Here is a 15997-nt window from a genome sequence, read left to right as displayed (position 1 = left end):
TTCTGGATGATTCACTCTCTACATTCAGTATAAGCAGTAATCACAGCAGTCTGCCTCTCTGGGGATGAGAATTCAACCACCAGGCATTTCTGTTGTCATCATCCTGTAGAGAGGCCAGAAGTTGGACACTCAGAGATAGGACAGATTTGGCACCAGGCAAATGCTCTATCCTTTTTTGCTTATGATAAATCTACTCCATTGCTTTTCAGTCTGCCTGTAACCATTAGTAATGGGTTTCCAGTGAAGAAAACTGATGAAACAACTTCAATCTGCCAATTTCTCAATTGTGCATGTTTGAACTTAGCTAAAAGCAAAATTCTTTTAAAGATTAAAATAAAATAGAAAGACTTCTCAGATGTGATGGCACACTCCTATAATCTCATGTACTCAAGAGAGGACATAGGATGATTGATTATGGTTCAAGGAAAACCTGGGAGAAAGTTACTGAGACCCTATCTCAAAAACAAGCCAGGAAGGATGATTTACTCCTGTAATCTTAGCTACTTGAAAAGTGGAAATAGGAAGACTATAGATGAAAGCACAAGACCCCTGTCTGAAAAATCAACTAAAAGCAAAAGGTCTGGGGCACAGATTCAAGTAGTAGAGTAGTAGAAAGACTGGCTAACCAAGCACCAAGCATAGAGTTCAAACCCTAGTACCAACAGAAACAAACAAAAGGTAAAAATAAAATTTTTAATGGTTGTCAAAGGTCTGATTTATATCCTCAGTGGAGGAAGAGAACTGGTTCCACAAGGGAGAACAGGGCCCAGGTATAAAAAGATGGCAAAGGGCAGGAGAGAAAGAAAGACTCATCAGGCACATGACCAAGTGAGACTTACCCTTGACCAAGTGCAATGCAAATATTTGCTCCCTGAAAAAAAAGCAACCATAAAGCAGCTGGAGCCAGTCTTCCTTGATAAGTCTTCCCATTCCCCTCATTCCACAAATGAACAACTCATCATAGGAACTACTGAGGCAACTGGAAATACATCAACAGCACAGCAGTGATGCTGTGTCTCATTGACCAAAATATGGTCTCAAATTTTAAGCAGCATATATAATAAAATAATAAACAATAAAATAACACAAATGAAAGGACTTCAGAAGAATACAGCTAAATAAAAGTATATGGCATACAGTGGGGAAGGGAAGCATTCTATCCAGCACCAGGAAATTATCTAACCACTTTACTGAGTGTTAAACCCATTACCCTCCTGTGAGAAAGCCAGTGTCTCTCTATCCAGAGCACACTCCAACTTCTCTGGGTCTACTAAGCAGCTAAGACAGGTCTTGGTTCTAACTTTGCAAATCAATTGGTAATGTAGTCAATTTTGAAATTTCCAATCTATCCAATTATTTAGGCTGTGTTAAGGAAGGTTATTAGAAAAAAGCATCTGAGGGAGTTTTTTTCAACAACTATTCATTGTTGTATTAATTTGCCCACACTAACTCAGGGAAAGTCTGCTTGCCAGGCAAAAGAAGGTGTTCACTATGTCAATCTGGGGAAACAGAGTGGAGAAGAGTTTAGAAGTGATAAGGGAGAGGGTAGAGACTTAATGAACAGAACCTAAAAAGTAACCTGTATTAAAATAATATGGATTGGTGGTAAAATGATTGCCTATCATGTGCAAGACCTTGGGTTAGATCCTCAAATATACACACATACATCTACTTTTGTACCACAAAATTTATTATATCCAACACCAACTCAAAACAACAATTTCTCATTAGGTTCTTCTATTTAAATTTTTTATTTTTAGAAACTAGTATCTTATTTTGTTGTCTATGCTGGTCATGTGTTCAAGTGATCCTCCTGCTTCAGCTTCCTGAGTAACTAGAAATACAACCAAACTTCAAGAATTCTTTTGAAGAAAGGCACACCTTAAATAATGCTATCTTACCTTTCTTCTGAGGGTATGAATCCTAGTGGGAAAAAGGGGTTGACACTATTGATGGCTGCTGATGTTGAGAGGTAACAATCTCTTTACTCTTTTATAAGATTATTCCCATAGGTTCAAATAGGAAAAGGTGATCTCTTTTAACTTTTTTTTTTGTGTTGGGCTTTGTTTCTTGCCTGGAACTTTGTATACTTCTCACATAGCTAGGACCGCAGGTGTTGTTATCAGGCCCAGATGATTGAGATGGGCAGTGGATGGCCTGAAACTGTGATCTTCCCAATCTCAGTCTCTTGAGTAGCTAAGATGACAGGTGTTACCACCACATCTGGTAATTAATTCTTTCTCTTGGTCTGTGTCCCTGCTTGCTAAGTCAAGCATTCTATTGTGTGTGTAGGTATGTCCAGAGGTAAAGATAAAATTAAGGCACTGATGCAGCCCAAATGTGTTTGATGACTTCAGTGTCAGACATTGGTCTCAGAGACAGGCAGGTACTGCTGCTGTGGCCCGGCATAAACTCAGCCTGGCCTGTTCTCTCTTACTCTTGCCAATGTACACTGCTGCCATGGACAGACTCTTTGGGACAATGCCAATAATCCCTGTTTTATGTCCTAATTACACAATCACTTATTCCGTTGGCAACTTGAAAAAAAACAAAAGTTTAAAAGGTAGAATATTTAACTATGATGTACCTTGGAACAAGTAGAAAACACAAAATAACTACCTTAGGCAGCCTTGCAAATAAAGCAGAAAACTTTGAGAAGTCAGCAACATTTCTAGAAAAGAGTCTACCCTCATGCAAGCTACACAAGAAATCAAGACAGCAAAAATCACTACTTTCCTGCTTACATGGCCAAACACCTGCAAGATGATCTATTAAAAAATGACACCCAGGCTTTCTTTGAGAAAAGACAGGCCTTCTCAGCAAAGGCCTTCAATGAGACAAAAAGTTTCTGGGCGAAGAGTGGGGCAGGAAATCTTGGGATTATTAGAAATGTATCTTTCAAATATTCAACACCCAAAAGCTTCAAGCTTTTCTTTAGAGTTAAGAGCTACTCACCACCATGACTAGGCTCATCAATAATTTCCTCCAAGCCACACCAAGTGTTACCTAGTGCGTATACTACTTGTTAGCTGGAAATTCATAGTCACTCTTCCCTACTGATGGGAAACATCTCTTAACTTCTCACCAGGTTCTGTTCTGTAAACTCTAAAGGCCACAACAGACTCAGAGATGTGGACCACTTCAGTGAACACAAGTTATCTTTTACATCATTTTGATGTATTCTAATTGTGCTCTTCTGGGTACTGCACTAGCTCAGAAAATAGACCACTAGTTGATACTTGGACATTTTCATTACAATAAACAGAACTTGTGATGTTCCAATGCCAGTCCCAATGTAGGTAAACACAACTGCTTTATTTATTTTTATGCTGGTACTATTTTTATGCTTGAACTCAGGACCTCATACTTGTACAGTTTGCTTGCCTGGCTGGCACTCTACCACTTAAGCCACACTCTAGTTAAGATTTTTTCCAGTTAACTGGAGATGGAGTCTCACAGACTACTGGCTAGGCTGGCTTTGAACTAAGATACTCTAGGTTTCAGTTTTCTGAGAAGCTAGGATTACAGGCATTGAGCATCATGACTTGTTTTTTCTTGGTCATTTGTGGGGCTTGAACTCAGGGCCTGGAGACTATCCCTGAGCTCTTTTGCTCAAGGCTAGCTCTCTACCACTTTGAGCCATAGCACTACCTCCAATCGTGGTGGTTAATTGGAAATAAGAGTCTCACAGACTTTCCTGACCAGGCAGGCTTTGCACCATGATCCTCAGATCTCAGCCTCCTGAGTAGCTATGATGACAGGCATGAGCCACCAGCAATTGGCTCAAGACCATTTTTAATACTTCGTTCTATTGTAGAAAAATATTAAAGATGCTTGCCCAAATACATATATCAATGTGACACAGTAACAGATAGGAAAATGGGACAAAGGCTAAATTAGAGTAGGTACATTCGGATAACACTAGGAGGAAGGGCCAGGAATTTAGCTCAGTGGCAGGGTAGTGCTTGTCTATCAAGGCGCTGGGTTTGCTGCCCAGTCCTGGTAGTAAGGGGATCAGGCATTAAGCTATGATGACAGAATTTAAAGTCTGTGTTATCAGACCTACACATATTGTTTTCATGAGTGGCTAGAAGGTCTAGCCCCCATCTGCTTCTGTAAATAAAATTTTATTGGAATACAGCCATGCATATTAATTTATAAATTAAATATGGCTGTTTCCACACTATAACAACAGAGTTGAATAGCTTTGACAGAGATGCTATAGCCCACAAAGCCTAAAATATTTACTGTGTTACATTTTGCATAAAAAATATACAGACATCTAGGTTATGAGATATTTTTTCTGCCTAGGATATCAAAGCAAAGTAATTTCCTAGGATAACTATAACTCTTTGTATAGTTCTAAAGTAGAAGATAACTTTCTACTATAAAGAGTTCTTTATACACTCTAATAAAAGAACACCTATATAGCATCATTTGTATTGATAAACAAGTAGGTTTCACAGGGTCAATGGCACAATGATGTCACAGTGAAAGTCAATGAAAAATTCTATGTAAGGCTGATATAATGCAGTTCTGATACCTGGCCTGACTTAACTCATGGATAGTCTCTAAAGATGGTAAATGCCACCCACCTGCACAGGCCTTGCCATCCTCCTTCCCTGGCAGACATGGTTAACAGACCCAGGTGCTTTCTTCTGCTGAGCCTTAAGTGACTTCAGAAGTCCTGCTCTGGAAGACTCAGCTAATTATTAGCATTTGACATGCAAGATTAAACCAATATGCTATCTTGTTGGAAGGTAATTTTACCTGAGCACTATTGACTAGAGGGAGTGAGACTAAAGTAAGACTATCCATCAGTTCCTAAAGCACAGAGGTTCTATTCTGTTCAAGTTCAGAGCAGACCCCTTCAATGGCAGTTAAAGTGGAATGACTGGATTGCCATTCTCTTGTGACAACCAGAACTTGCCAAGGATGGCTTCCTGGAGAAAAGATCTCAGCAGAGAATCTGAGCAAATCTGCAAGAATCTTGAGACTGGCTGGTATAGCCTTAGTAAAATTGCCAGGAATCTCTGCAGACCACTGAGTAGATAAATAGGATCCAGGCACAGAGAAACCACAGGCCTCTTGCCTGGAAATGTTCAAGCCCAAGGCCCCAAAGAAACAAAACTCCCAAATACCATCACCTATACCTACCACCTTATTATACATTTGTCTTGAAAGAACTCTCCAAAAGACAATGGCTCTAAAATAAACATAAACTAAGAAAGATGACTCATAAGAAACTACAATTCAGTTAAATATAGACGAGGATAAAAAACAAACATTGACTATGGATTTAAAGTGACCTTTTTCTATGCCCATTCCTTCATTATGGCTAAACTACTTGGTAATGAATTGATTGTATTTTTAGTGGAACAAATTATTGTTCCCAACTGATCTTTGTACATGGAGACTGAAAAGCATAGAACTGATAAGCAAAATATGCATTTTTGGGGTCTGTGATTTTCTTCTAGAAAATTAGCTACAAATACATGAAAAATAGACACATTTGATAGTGGATATAATACAAGCAACAAATAGAACAGATAAACAGCAGAAAAAAGTTTTTCAACATTTTCCTAAAGAGAAAGATGATCAAATCTTGCTATTTATTTATCCAGCACTAATGCTAAGGGTTCTTAGAGCACTTAAAATCATATGCAGGCACAAGAGAATGTGGAAAATGTAGACTGAATGGCCTTAGAGGAAAAGAGGAATGGGAGAAGAGAAGGAGGAGGAAGAAGAGTAAAGGGTCTTCTTTATTTGGTGTGCTCCTATGTAGAGCAAATTACTAAGACATCCACCAGTTAATCACTGGGTTTGGAACTACACATAATGTCAATCTAGAAAATTCCAGAGGAAAGTAAAGGCTATTCTATATCAGCTCAGGGATGCTTTGTCTCCAAGCCATTATGCAAACGTCTATGTGCCTTGAGGTATATTGGAAGGGAATGTTAAGTAAATGCTGGACCATATCCCTCTCAACAGCCTTTGTAACCATGAAGGCTACACTTCCAAACCACCAGTATGCACAGTATCTTTTCCAAACTCTCATAGGCAATCATACTTTAACTGATTTTTTAATGACAAGGTGTGAAGGTTTGTACTTACGTAATGCGTACAAGGTGAGAATTATTCCAGCCAAGCAAAATCCTTCAAAGAACCTGAGTGTGCTGAACATCGTCACATTCACTGAGAGTGCTACAGTCAGTCCAAAGATCAGAATGAAGATGATGGAAAACAGCAGCACAGGCCGCCGGCCAACCCTGCACACAGAGAGGAAGAAAGTTAGTAACTGAAATTAAACAATGATGATGCTAGATGCTGAAACCCAGTACCCAGCAAGCAGTTAACATATGCTAAGTGAGTATGAGCTACATGTCTTTATACTATCTAGATTTGCTATATTGGATCATGGACTACTTGTGGACTCTCCTTATTCTGGAGCAAAGGGAGCACAGGAGGAAGAGAGAGAGAGAGAGAGAGAGAGAGAGAGAGAGAGAGAGTGTCAGAGAGACAGAAACAGACAGAGAGATAGAGAGAATTGAGATACAATCCTGATTGCTGAGTCTATTTGTGTGTATAAACAGGGATGGTTCAAAGCAAGAGGGACTAAATCAACTACAACTCCCCAAACACAAACCTTGACACACCTGGCATTTAATGTCTTGAGAAACTACTGACCTTTGGAACTGGCCAGAAAGTCAACACAGGCATGGAGAAAAGGCTTTGACTTCCGCTCTGGGTTGTTCACTAAGCTGAGTGCCTGATCTCACACATAGTCTATGGGACTAGGCTGATGGGTTACAATTTGCTTCAGCCACGTGATAGTAACTCTTAAGAATCACACAGTAAGCTGGGCACCAGTGGCTCACACCTGTAATCCTAGCTACTCAAGAGGCTGAGATCTGAGGAATGCAGTTAAAAGCTAGCCATGGCAGGAAAGTCTGTGAATCTCTTATCTCCAATTAACCACCAGAAAACTGGAAGTGGCTCTGTGGCTCAGGTGATAGAGTGTTCACCTCGAGGTGAAGAGCTCAGGGACAGCACTCAGGCCCAGAGTTCAAGCCCCAGGACCAACCAAAAGAAAAATAACACATTAAGCCAAAACAGCCTAAACACTAAATAACTAGTGTGGTCCTGATGTATGCTCAAAGTACAGTCTGAGGGAAAGGACTGAGGACACACTGAATTCATACATGAGGCACAGATAGCTAGCATGGATCAGTGACCACTAGAGGGTGATGTGCTTGGGGTGGGGGTTAGGAAGTTAGCCAGGGATGGTCCTAAGAATGGGAAAAATCACTAGTTTCCACCCCCACCCCACCCCCCATGCTAACCTTCCATCTTGCCCTGGCTTCACTCATTAGAAATAAAATTGCGGCAATAACTCCCCATCAAACACATTAATATTTAACACAACCAGCTTGGGCTAGATGGAAGGATAGCTCACAGAGAAATTAGGGCAGAGTAGATGCCGTTTGCCAGGGGGAAGAATACAATGAAAAAATTTCAGGCCTGGCACCCTAACACTAAGTAGGGGACTTAAATGACTTATACCATGCTAGATATGACTAGACACTAACATCAAGTTAAATGCCCAGAAACTGTAAATCTGGAGAAACAGAAAATAGAACTGCAGTTATGCAGGGCTGGCAGTGAGAATGGAGAGCTGATGTTCATGCGCCCATTTCTAGCACCCTAATAAGGCTGATGGAAATGATTTCAAGTTAGAGTAGGTGGTGGTTGTATAATTATGCATGCACTAATACTCACTGATTGAGCATTTAACAGGTAAATTTAAGGTATGTGAATTATTTCTTAATAAAGCTCTTTAAAAAAAATAACAAAGCATAGCCTTGGTCTTACAAAGGACATGAATGTGATTTTAAAATGTGGAGCAGGAACCACCAGATAGCATTTCCTTCATGCCTTTCTAAGGTTCTAAACATCTCCATTAGTCACTTGGTTTTTGTAAAACAAGACCAAGGCTCTGAACTCAATCCCATGTAAGTCAATCATCTCATCCAAAGAGCTTTAAGCTTACTTCTGTTATATGATGCTGTGGTCTCACTAGGAAAGACCTCAGCAGGTAATTTTTGTCCATTTCCAACTAATTTACAGGAATAAATACAAAATATGACTCAGTTGTTCTCCTCAGATAAAGGAAAGCACACAGAAACCCAATGTCTATTTTTATCTCCCTGAACCTACCTCAGCTGTAAACTGAAGATAAGGTTCTACTTTACAGAATTACTAAGACTGTTTATGAAGTGAGATGACAGACAGATCTAAACACAAAGCTTGGCATAAATAAAGTAGCTAAATTTTTAGCTTGCAAAGCCTTCCTGCATTTCTATATCCTTGACACCTGCCAGACAAGGTTTTTCCCATTCGGATACTTTTTTTGAAAAGACACTATTTTTTATCCTGTGGAAACCATACCAAATAATTCTCTCTAAAAGGGTTGAAGTAACAATTATTATTGGGGTTTGTATGGTTTTGAAGTTGGGGCACTCTAGTTTCAAATCCAAGTTCATACTGCTTAGGATTATGAGATCTTGAGAAGAACCAAACTTATTCCAATGAGATTGTTAAGGCCTGTGGAACCGGTGTGGAAATGTGCAAGTGATTTAGCAGCAACTTAACCCCAATACATGTAAGATGAGCATTCCCCAGAGTGGAATCCCCTTAGAGCAGAGAGACCTCTACCACTTAGGATCTGTGAAAGGCATATAATGGCCCTTGAAAATATCCCATCTGAATCCTTACAACTTGTGAATATTTCACATTTCAGAAAAAAATAGAACCCTGCAAATGTCATTAAAGTTAAATAAAAATAGATTGATTTCACCTGGGTGGGTGAGATGGACCTGACCTACCATCACTGGCTTTGAATACAGAGGATAGGCCACCAGTCAAAGAACATGGTGGCCTCCAGCAGCTAGAGAAGATGAGACACTGTCTCCCAGAGCTTCCAGAAATGAACACTACTCCACTGATACCTGGTTTTAGCCTCGTGAGACCCTTGTAGTGCTTGAGAATTACATAATCATAAGATGATTAATTTGTGTGGTTGAAGCCACTGAGCATGAAGTAATTGGTGACGGCGAGCCCAGGGAACCAATACAGGAGCTTGACAGGAAACAGACATCCCTCTCCATTGAAGTGGCCGGAGGAGACTTTAATACAGGCATTATATACCCAGGAGTGGAGCACTGAGACAGAACTCACAAGGGACAGTGACCCTGCAGTGCCTAATGGCAGGGATTGGAGGGACAGATGGTCATGACCTCAGAAAGAGAAAGAGGCATCTCATGTGGAGGAGCCTGAGAGGAGGGAACTGGTCTTCTGGCCTTGAAGAACCCAATGTCTGATTACTCTCCCCCCTGAGGATCAGTGGCTGATGTTGCCCACTGGCCACCAAGAGCTCAAGGGCCAGGGGTCCTTTGATGCAGATCATTACAAATGCAGGATATTCTACAAAAGAGCAGAAAGGGAGAAGAAGGTAGCAGAGCCCCAGCCTGCACCTCTCCAAGGGGTCGGAACTGACATGCTAACAATGTCTAATATAGATTTCCAGAAAAAATCTGGGTTGAAAAATGGAACTTTTAAAAGAAAGCAGTGTACAATTTAAATGCCTATGCACACTAACTGAAATCTTAGGAAGCTTGCTCTCTGACTGCAGCCAGGAGTCCCAGCTAGGACGCCTGGAGCTTCCTCAAAGGGAAGTGTTTCCTTCTACTCAAGGGTCAAGGCAGGGAGTAAAAATGCAAAACATAACAAAACCAGTGGGGACAGAAATACCAAATTTCCCAAATGAAGTGTCCATTCAAAATGTTCAAAAAGCCACAATCCACACACAGATACTGTCCTAGCTCCTTGGCCACACCCACCCTGACTTCCCCAGCCTTGTCCACCTGCCCTTGGATGTGGACCCTCAGGAAGTTTGGACAGAGAAGAGAGTTCAACATATCAGACAACTGGCTATTTGAGAGCAAGAAATGAACCCTTTAGCCTTCTGTCCTAGGTCAGGTGTGTGATCAGGGAGGCCTTTGGACATAAAGGTACAAGAAGAACCTTGAAGCAGCATAAACTCTTACAGGCTGATTCATTAATAAAAGCCCATGCTCGACAAGAAATGAATACATTTCTTATACAACTGTATACAACTTACTTATACAACTGTAACCCCTCTGACTTCACCCTTACTGAAAAACAAAAGAATGCCTATGCTTATTTTCGTGTTACTAAATGCTCCACCAAGTCTGTGTGTTTCAGGAAGAAGGTGACATGGTTTATGTGCAAAGATATTCCTAATTCATTTCAGTGAAGATTTCTGGGAAGCAGTAGCTTTTAGGTCTTGCTTTGCTCAAAACCTCTGAACCCAAACATCTGGTTAAATAAAAACCAACCCCCTCTCCTCAAAACATGAGCAGGGGCTGGGGGAGAAATCTAAAGGAGTACCCCCAGGGTAGGTCTCCAGAGGCTGCTGACAGCTTTTCTGTCTCTGCCTGCAGGGAACATTTCCATATGAAGCATTTATAAATGATGAGGCAGCAGGTTCTGAGGACACTGGAAACCACAGTGTGTAAGCTAGAAGAGGAACTCCAAAACAAAGCTTTAGGAGGAAATTTCTACAACTTTAATGTGGGACTCAGAACCCTCAGCTATGGTTCCCACCAGCTTGGGTCTTGTCTTAGGCTGGTCCTTAATAAGCAGGGAACATAAGACACACAGCTTGTTATATAGGTTTCTTGGCCTTCATTATGGCAGTCAACCCAAGATGTGCAGACTCACATACACACACAAAAGATCCTTGAAAAGAGTGGAGAGGGGCGCAATCACACCATACTTCTATTCTTGAGCAGCCCCTTACACAGACAGCCTTGAGTAAAAGTGCTGAAGTACACTGGCTGCGAAGCAGACTCTGCAGTGGGTGGCCTGCTATAGCTCCTGGCTCACCAGCTTCAAACTGAGAACTTGAGGCTGATGAAACCCCTGCTCCAGTTGTTCAGTGATGCAACAGGGGTCACAACAGCTCCAACTTCACCAAGGTGCTGTGAGGAACAAGCATTTCAATGCATGGATCTATGTGGCACCATACCTGGCACATGGTAATCACTAAGTATAAGGTGCTAATGACATCACTATCGTTACTATCATTAATAACTCCGTTTCCCACATAATCCCCATCCCATGAACCCATAGCTTCATCCTAAACCACACACTTTGCCCTCTTCACCCACCCAAAACATGTTTCTTCTCACTTCTAATCACCTACGTTCTCCTATCTGCATTGCCTATCCATTAATCCAAATGCCATTATCTTTAACATTATCTTTAAAACATGCATGATGACATCTTTAAGGTGCTACCAGAGCTGTTGTACCCTTTCTGTTCAGGAGGAATGAAGGGTCCCCAGCTCCTCCTACCAGTTTTTATTTTTGTACTTTTGAGATGGGTTTCACTGTGTGGCTTAGACTGTCCTTAACTCTGGGTTCCAGAAATCCTGTACCACAGCTGCCCAGTAGCATGGTCTGCAAGTGTATACCACTACACCTGGCTCTCCCCATTTTTTAAAACAATGCCTCATATATATATATATGAGGCATATATATATATATATATATATATATATATATATATATATATATATATATCCACTTTGTGCCCACCCATACAGCCCTGCACCAAAGTCCTCAAGTACTTCTTAGACTTCAATGGCAGCAGTAGTCAGGGCTTTAGGCCGATAATAGTAGGAATTTAAATTCTCACTTCCAATAGTCTGTTATATGCACTGGCTAATTATTTTTTCCCCTTTTGGTGCCAGCTCTAGGGCTTGAACTCAGGACCTGACTAATGCATTTAACCCTGCACTCTGCAGAGAGTGGCTTCTGCTTTCTGCTCTTGAGTCAGACCATAGTAGAGAAAAGGCCCAGTCATAGTTACTAACGCTGATTACTTCTCTTTAGTCATCAAAGTTGTGTCATGGCTGCCAAAGTTTCATGCAGTGGGCACAAAGGTACTCACCAGTCAGCAATGCATCCAGTTATTAGGTAGCCAAAGATTAATCCAACCAGTAAGGAGAACTTAGCGATATGGACCTTCCAGGCATTATCACACACAAGATCCCACTAGAGAGGGGCAAACAGAAAACAAATCAGAGAGACACATACATAGAGCTAGTCGTACTCAATCACAGGGGCAACATGATAACCCTGCAAGGTCATGGCTCCATCGTAGCTGCGTTGCATCAGTGGTTTTGAAAATCCAATGAGAAATAAAATTTGCCCACAAAATGCAGTGTTTTACTCTAGAATCATTATCTTTAAACAGGCATCTGCAGGATGAAATTCGGGGATGTAGTATTCCTTTCAGTCCCAACTCCTACAGGGAATCAGGAACAAAGGGAATGCCCAGGGAGATGAGCACCCTGACCCTGATGACCAGCAGCCCTCACCCCACAGACCTGAAATGACCAGTCCAGGAGACGGGAAGGCCTTCCCACCATTCTAAACAGGATATTAGAACACCACAACACTGGAGCTGGGTGCTGCTGGTTTATACCTGTAATCCTAGCTACTCAGGAGGCTGAGATCTGAGGATCTCCATTCAAAGCAAGCCTGGGCAGGAAAGTCTCCAATTAACCATCAGAAAATGGGAAGAGACACTGTGGCTCAAAGTGGCAGAGTGCTAGCTTTGAGCCAAAAAGCTCAGGGACAGTGCCCAGGCCCTAAGTTCAAGCCTCACAGCCAACCAAAATAAATACATAAATAACACTGGGGAACAAGAAGTAACGTGCACATTTTCACACCACAATGCTCTCTACACCATAATCTTAAAAACAAAAGCAGGGTTCATAACAAATGCTGAAATTTGAACTTTAACTAAACAATCTTATTTTTTCCTTGTAAATGCTCTTGAATTTCCCGTATTGCATAGTATAATTAACTTGCTACAAGGAGAGAAAGTCAACCAATGTGTAAATACACTATTCAGTCTATTTTGTAAAATTAAGTTTTATTATTTAGTAAGAAAAAAATTGAAAGCTCTCTCATTTTTCTCTTCTCCATTTACAGATGCAGGAGAGAATGGCATGTTTGTTCTTACGCAGTAATATGCGTCCAAGGATGGACACAGCATTGAAGTCCACCCCCAGCTTACCAGAAGGTCAGAAAAAAATAAACAAGAGTCTCCACAGGCTGGTGCTATGACAATGCAGCAACCCATTCTGGGCAGTACAGATGTTCTTGTGATGGGGGTAAGAAGTGTTAATGCCTCAGACTGCTGGGGCACTCCAGGTCAGCGGAGGCCAAGCAGTGGGGTTGCAACTGCAACTGGAGAGGTACCCACAATGCAAGAATTTGGGGATGCTAGAATAAGAGGCATTCTGGAGGCAAACAGAAAAGGTGAAAATGGAAGGTTGGATGGGTAGAAGGCTCTGGCTTCTTAGATGTCAATCTCCTCTACCCTTTGTCTAGCTGGAGACTCAGAGTGTAATGCAAAGGACCCTTGTGAATTCAGGTCCATTTCCAAGCTTCTGAAGAGCCTGGCGGAGTCCTCGAGGTCCAGAGCTTTGGATCCCAGGGCCAGTGGGATTTGTGAGCAAAGGTGCCACCTGCCACATTCTTCTCTCTCCTGCACTTGTGACACTTGCTCACAGAGCCCTGGACAGTCTGATTTTCTTATCTGTGCCGTTTGGTTCCAGATGACTAAGGCATCACCAAGCTCAGGAAGGAAGAAAAGAAGGAGGGATGCAAGCATGAGCTGCACAGGCTGCGGCCAACAAAACACACACAGTTAAGGGCACTGTGGGCTGTGTATTAGCTTGGTAGAGTTCAGACAAAGGTATTCTTTCGAGGCCTAACTTCCTTCTATGACAACTCTTGTGTTCCTCAAAATGCTCCAAAACCACAAGGACCAGAATACCAGCAGTTCCTGAGAATGAATGAGAATTGCAAATTGGGCCCCTTCCCAGATGTGCTGAATAGAAACTGCAGCTCAATACAGAAGTGTGGCTTAACAAGTTGCTCAGTTGATCTGAGCCCACCATGCCTCTGAGACCCTCCAGGTGATCCTGCCCTGTCTTTTCCCTGCCATTGTGAAGACAGTCCTCGAATTTCACCTTCTCAGTCAACTTCTAAGAACAGCAAGGAGCTGCAACACTGCAGGATGCTCGCTCATGACTACTAGCTACTCTAGTATCAAAGCAGGACTGAAAAGCTCCATGACTTAAGTGGGTGCTTGGAGGCAAGAGTGGAAAACCAACAGTCCTAAACTAGGAAAAAAACATACTCTCAATTAAAAATGCCTGTTCCTAAACTCAGAATGCAGGTTTGCCTTAAAATGTGAAGTACGGTATTACCGTGAACTTTGTGGGTCTTCTGTTTGCACAGATACTTGCACATGGGCAACCATTATCTCCCAGGCACCTCCCACCTGCATGGACCTCAGCCTGAACATTCTTGACAAGAGAGGAGCTAGCCTGAGCCCAGTTTCTGCTGGGAGAGCACCCAGCTGCTAGTACTCCCTTTGGTTGCAAGCACTTTCACATCTCCGTATTAATGAGTTTGTTGAAGGCTAGATGATAAAGAGGAGTCCATTAAGATTATATTAAATGGCTAGGAGACAAGATATTTTAATAAAGGCCTTCAAGGGAATGGAGAAAATAGCCACTGCTGTTGTGAACTCTACCTCCTGAATAATAGCTATACCTGGCAGTGGGCAGTCAGGACACAGTTGTTTGACAGTCATCCGATGTGACCTCTATCAATGAGCAGTGCTAGAATGGAAAATGTACATAGTAAAGGAAGACTGAAGCCACTCATGGTAAGGAAAGAAAACCTACACAGAGGTACTGGTTAACACCTTGGACCTCAGCTTCAGAACACCCATCTGGCCTAGGGCAGCCAGGGGTGGAAGGAAGGTCAGGGAGTCAGAGCAAAGCAACCACCTTATGTCTGATCCCTCTCACTAGGACATAAGATGGAGAACATATCTGAGTCAACAAGCAAAGGACTGGAAGGCCCCAGCAGGCTTAGTAAGATAAGAGTTATTCATACCAGGAGATCCACCTAAAACAACACCCTTGCCCTCCTAGGGGCCCAACCCAGAGCCACATTCCATTTGGCTGGTGTGGGAATGCTGAGAGCTAGGAGAATCCACTGAGCTGGCTCCCTTGTTTATCTTCTCCTTCTGGTATTGATGAAAATATATTAGGAACACACAAAACATGTCCAGGCATAGCATTATCTCTTAAAGAATCTGCCTAAAGAATGTCAGAAGTATGAGGAAATTTTGAGATCACCAACCAGGTCTATTTGTCTATATTGCTATAGATAGATATAGCAACTGGCCATTCAAGAAACGGAGTCTGTGTACATGTTTAAAATTTTTAAAAATCTGACAGGAGTAATGTTCCAAAAAGTGGAAGACTGCAACCTCATGCAATGAGCTTTGTCTCCAGCCTTACCATGGTTGTCTCCCTCTTCTCATCTAACCAATCACCAAGCTCAGCAGATTCTACCTGTGTTTTCAAATGTATCCTGACTGTATTGGTATCTGTTCTCCACTGGTGCTACAAGCAGTTAACTTCTAGGAGGTTCCAGCCTTCTTCTGTCTGGTGTGTGTTCTTGTCATATGAGCCTGAAGGCTAAAAATAACACTTCCAGATTCTCTTACAGCTGAGGTTACAAATATGATTGATTTCTTTTTTTCCCCCAGTAGTAGGGTTTGAACTCAGGGCCTCAAGCTTACTAGTCAGGAGCTTTAGACTTGAGTAATGCCCTCAGCCCATTTTTTCTTTAGTTATTTTTTTTCAAATTATGTTAGTTGAGACAGCATTTTCCTCCCCTAAGACTAGCCTCTGACCACAGTACTTCTTTTTTTTTTTAATTTAATTTTATTTTATTTGTGAACATACTGTACAGAGGGGTTACAATTGCATGGGCAGGATAATGCGTACATTTCTTACCAAGCATTGCAGGCTCCT

At 41.7% G+C, this 15997-nt stretch overlaps 1 protein-coding gene across 1 annotated transcript in view; it reads right to left on the bottom strand.

Moving 5' to 3' along the window:
- Slc22a23 (solute carrier family 22, member 23) overlaps positions 1–15997 on the bottom strand; it is a 190157-nt gene that overhangs the window by 139349 nt on the left and 34811 nt on the right. Inside the window, exons 3-4 of the mRNA XM_013016621.1 lie at positions 12037–12140; positions 6115–6269 (exon numbers count right to left, since the gene is read on the bottom strand). Coding sequence (XP_012872075.1) covers positions 6115–6269; positions 12037–12140 — 259 coding nt within the window. The remainder of the gene's footprint in view (positions 1–6114; positions 6270–12036; positions 12141–15997) is intronic.

Source organism: Dipodomys ordii, unplaced genomic scaffold (genome assembly GCF_000151885.1).
Source record: "Dipodomys ordii isolate 6190 unplaced genomic scaffold, Dord_2.0 Scaffold32, whole genome shotgun sequence".
Classification (NCBI taxonomy): Eukaryota; Metazoa; Chordata; class Mammalia; order Rodentia; family Heteromyidae; genus Dipodomys; species Dipodomys ordii.
The sequence above is the reverse complement of the archived record's forward strand: the minus strand, read 5'-3'. Positions and strand labels throughout refer to the sequence as shown.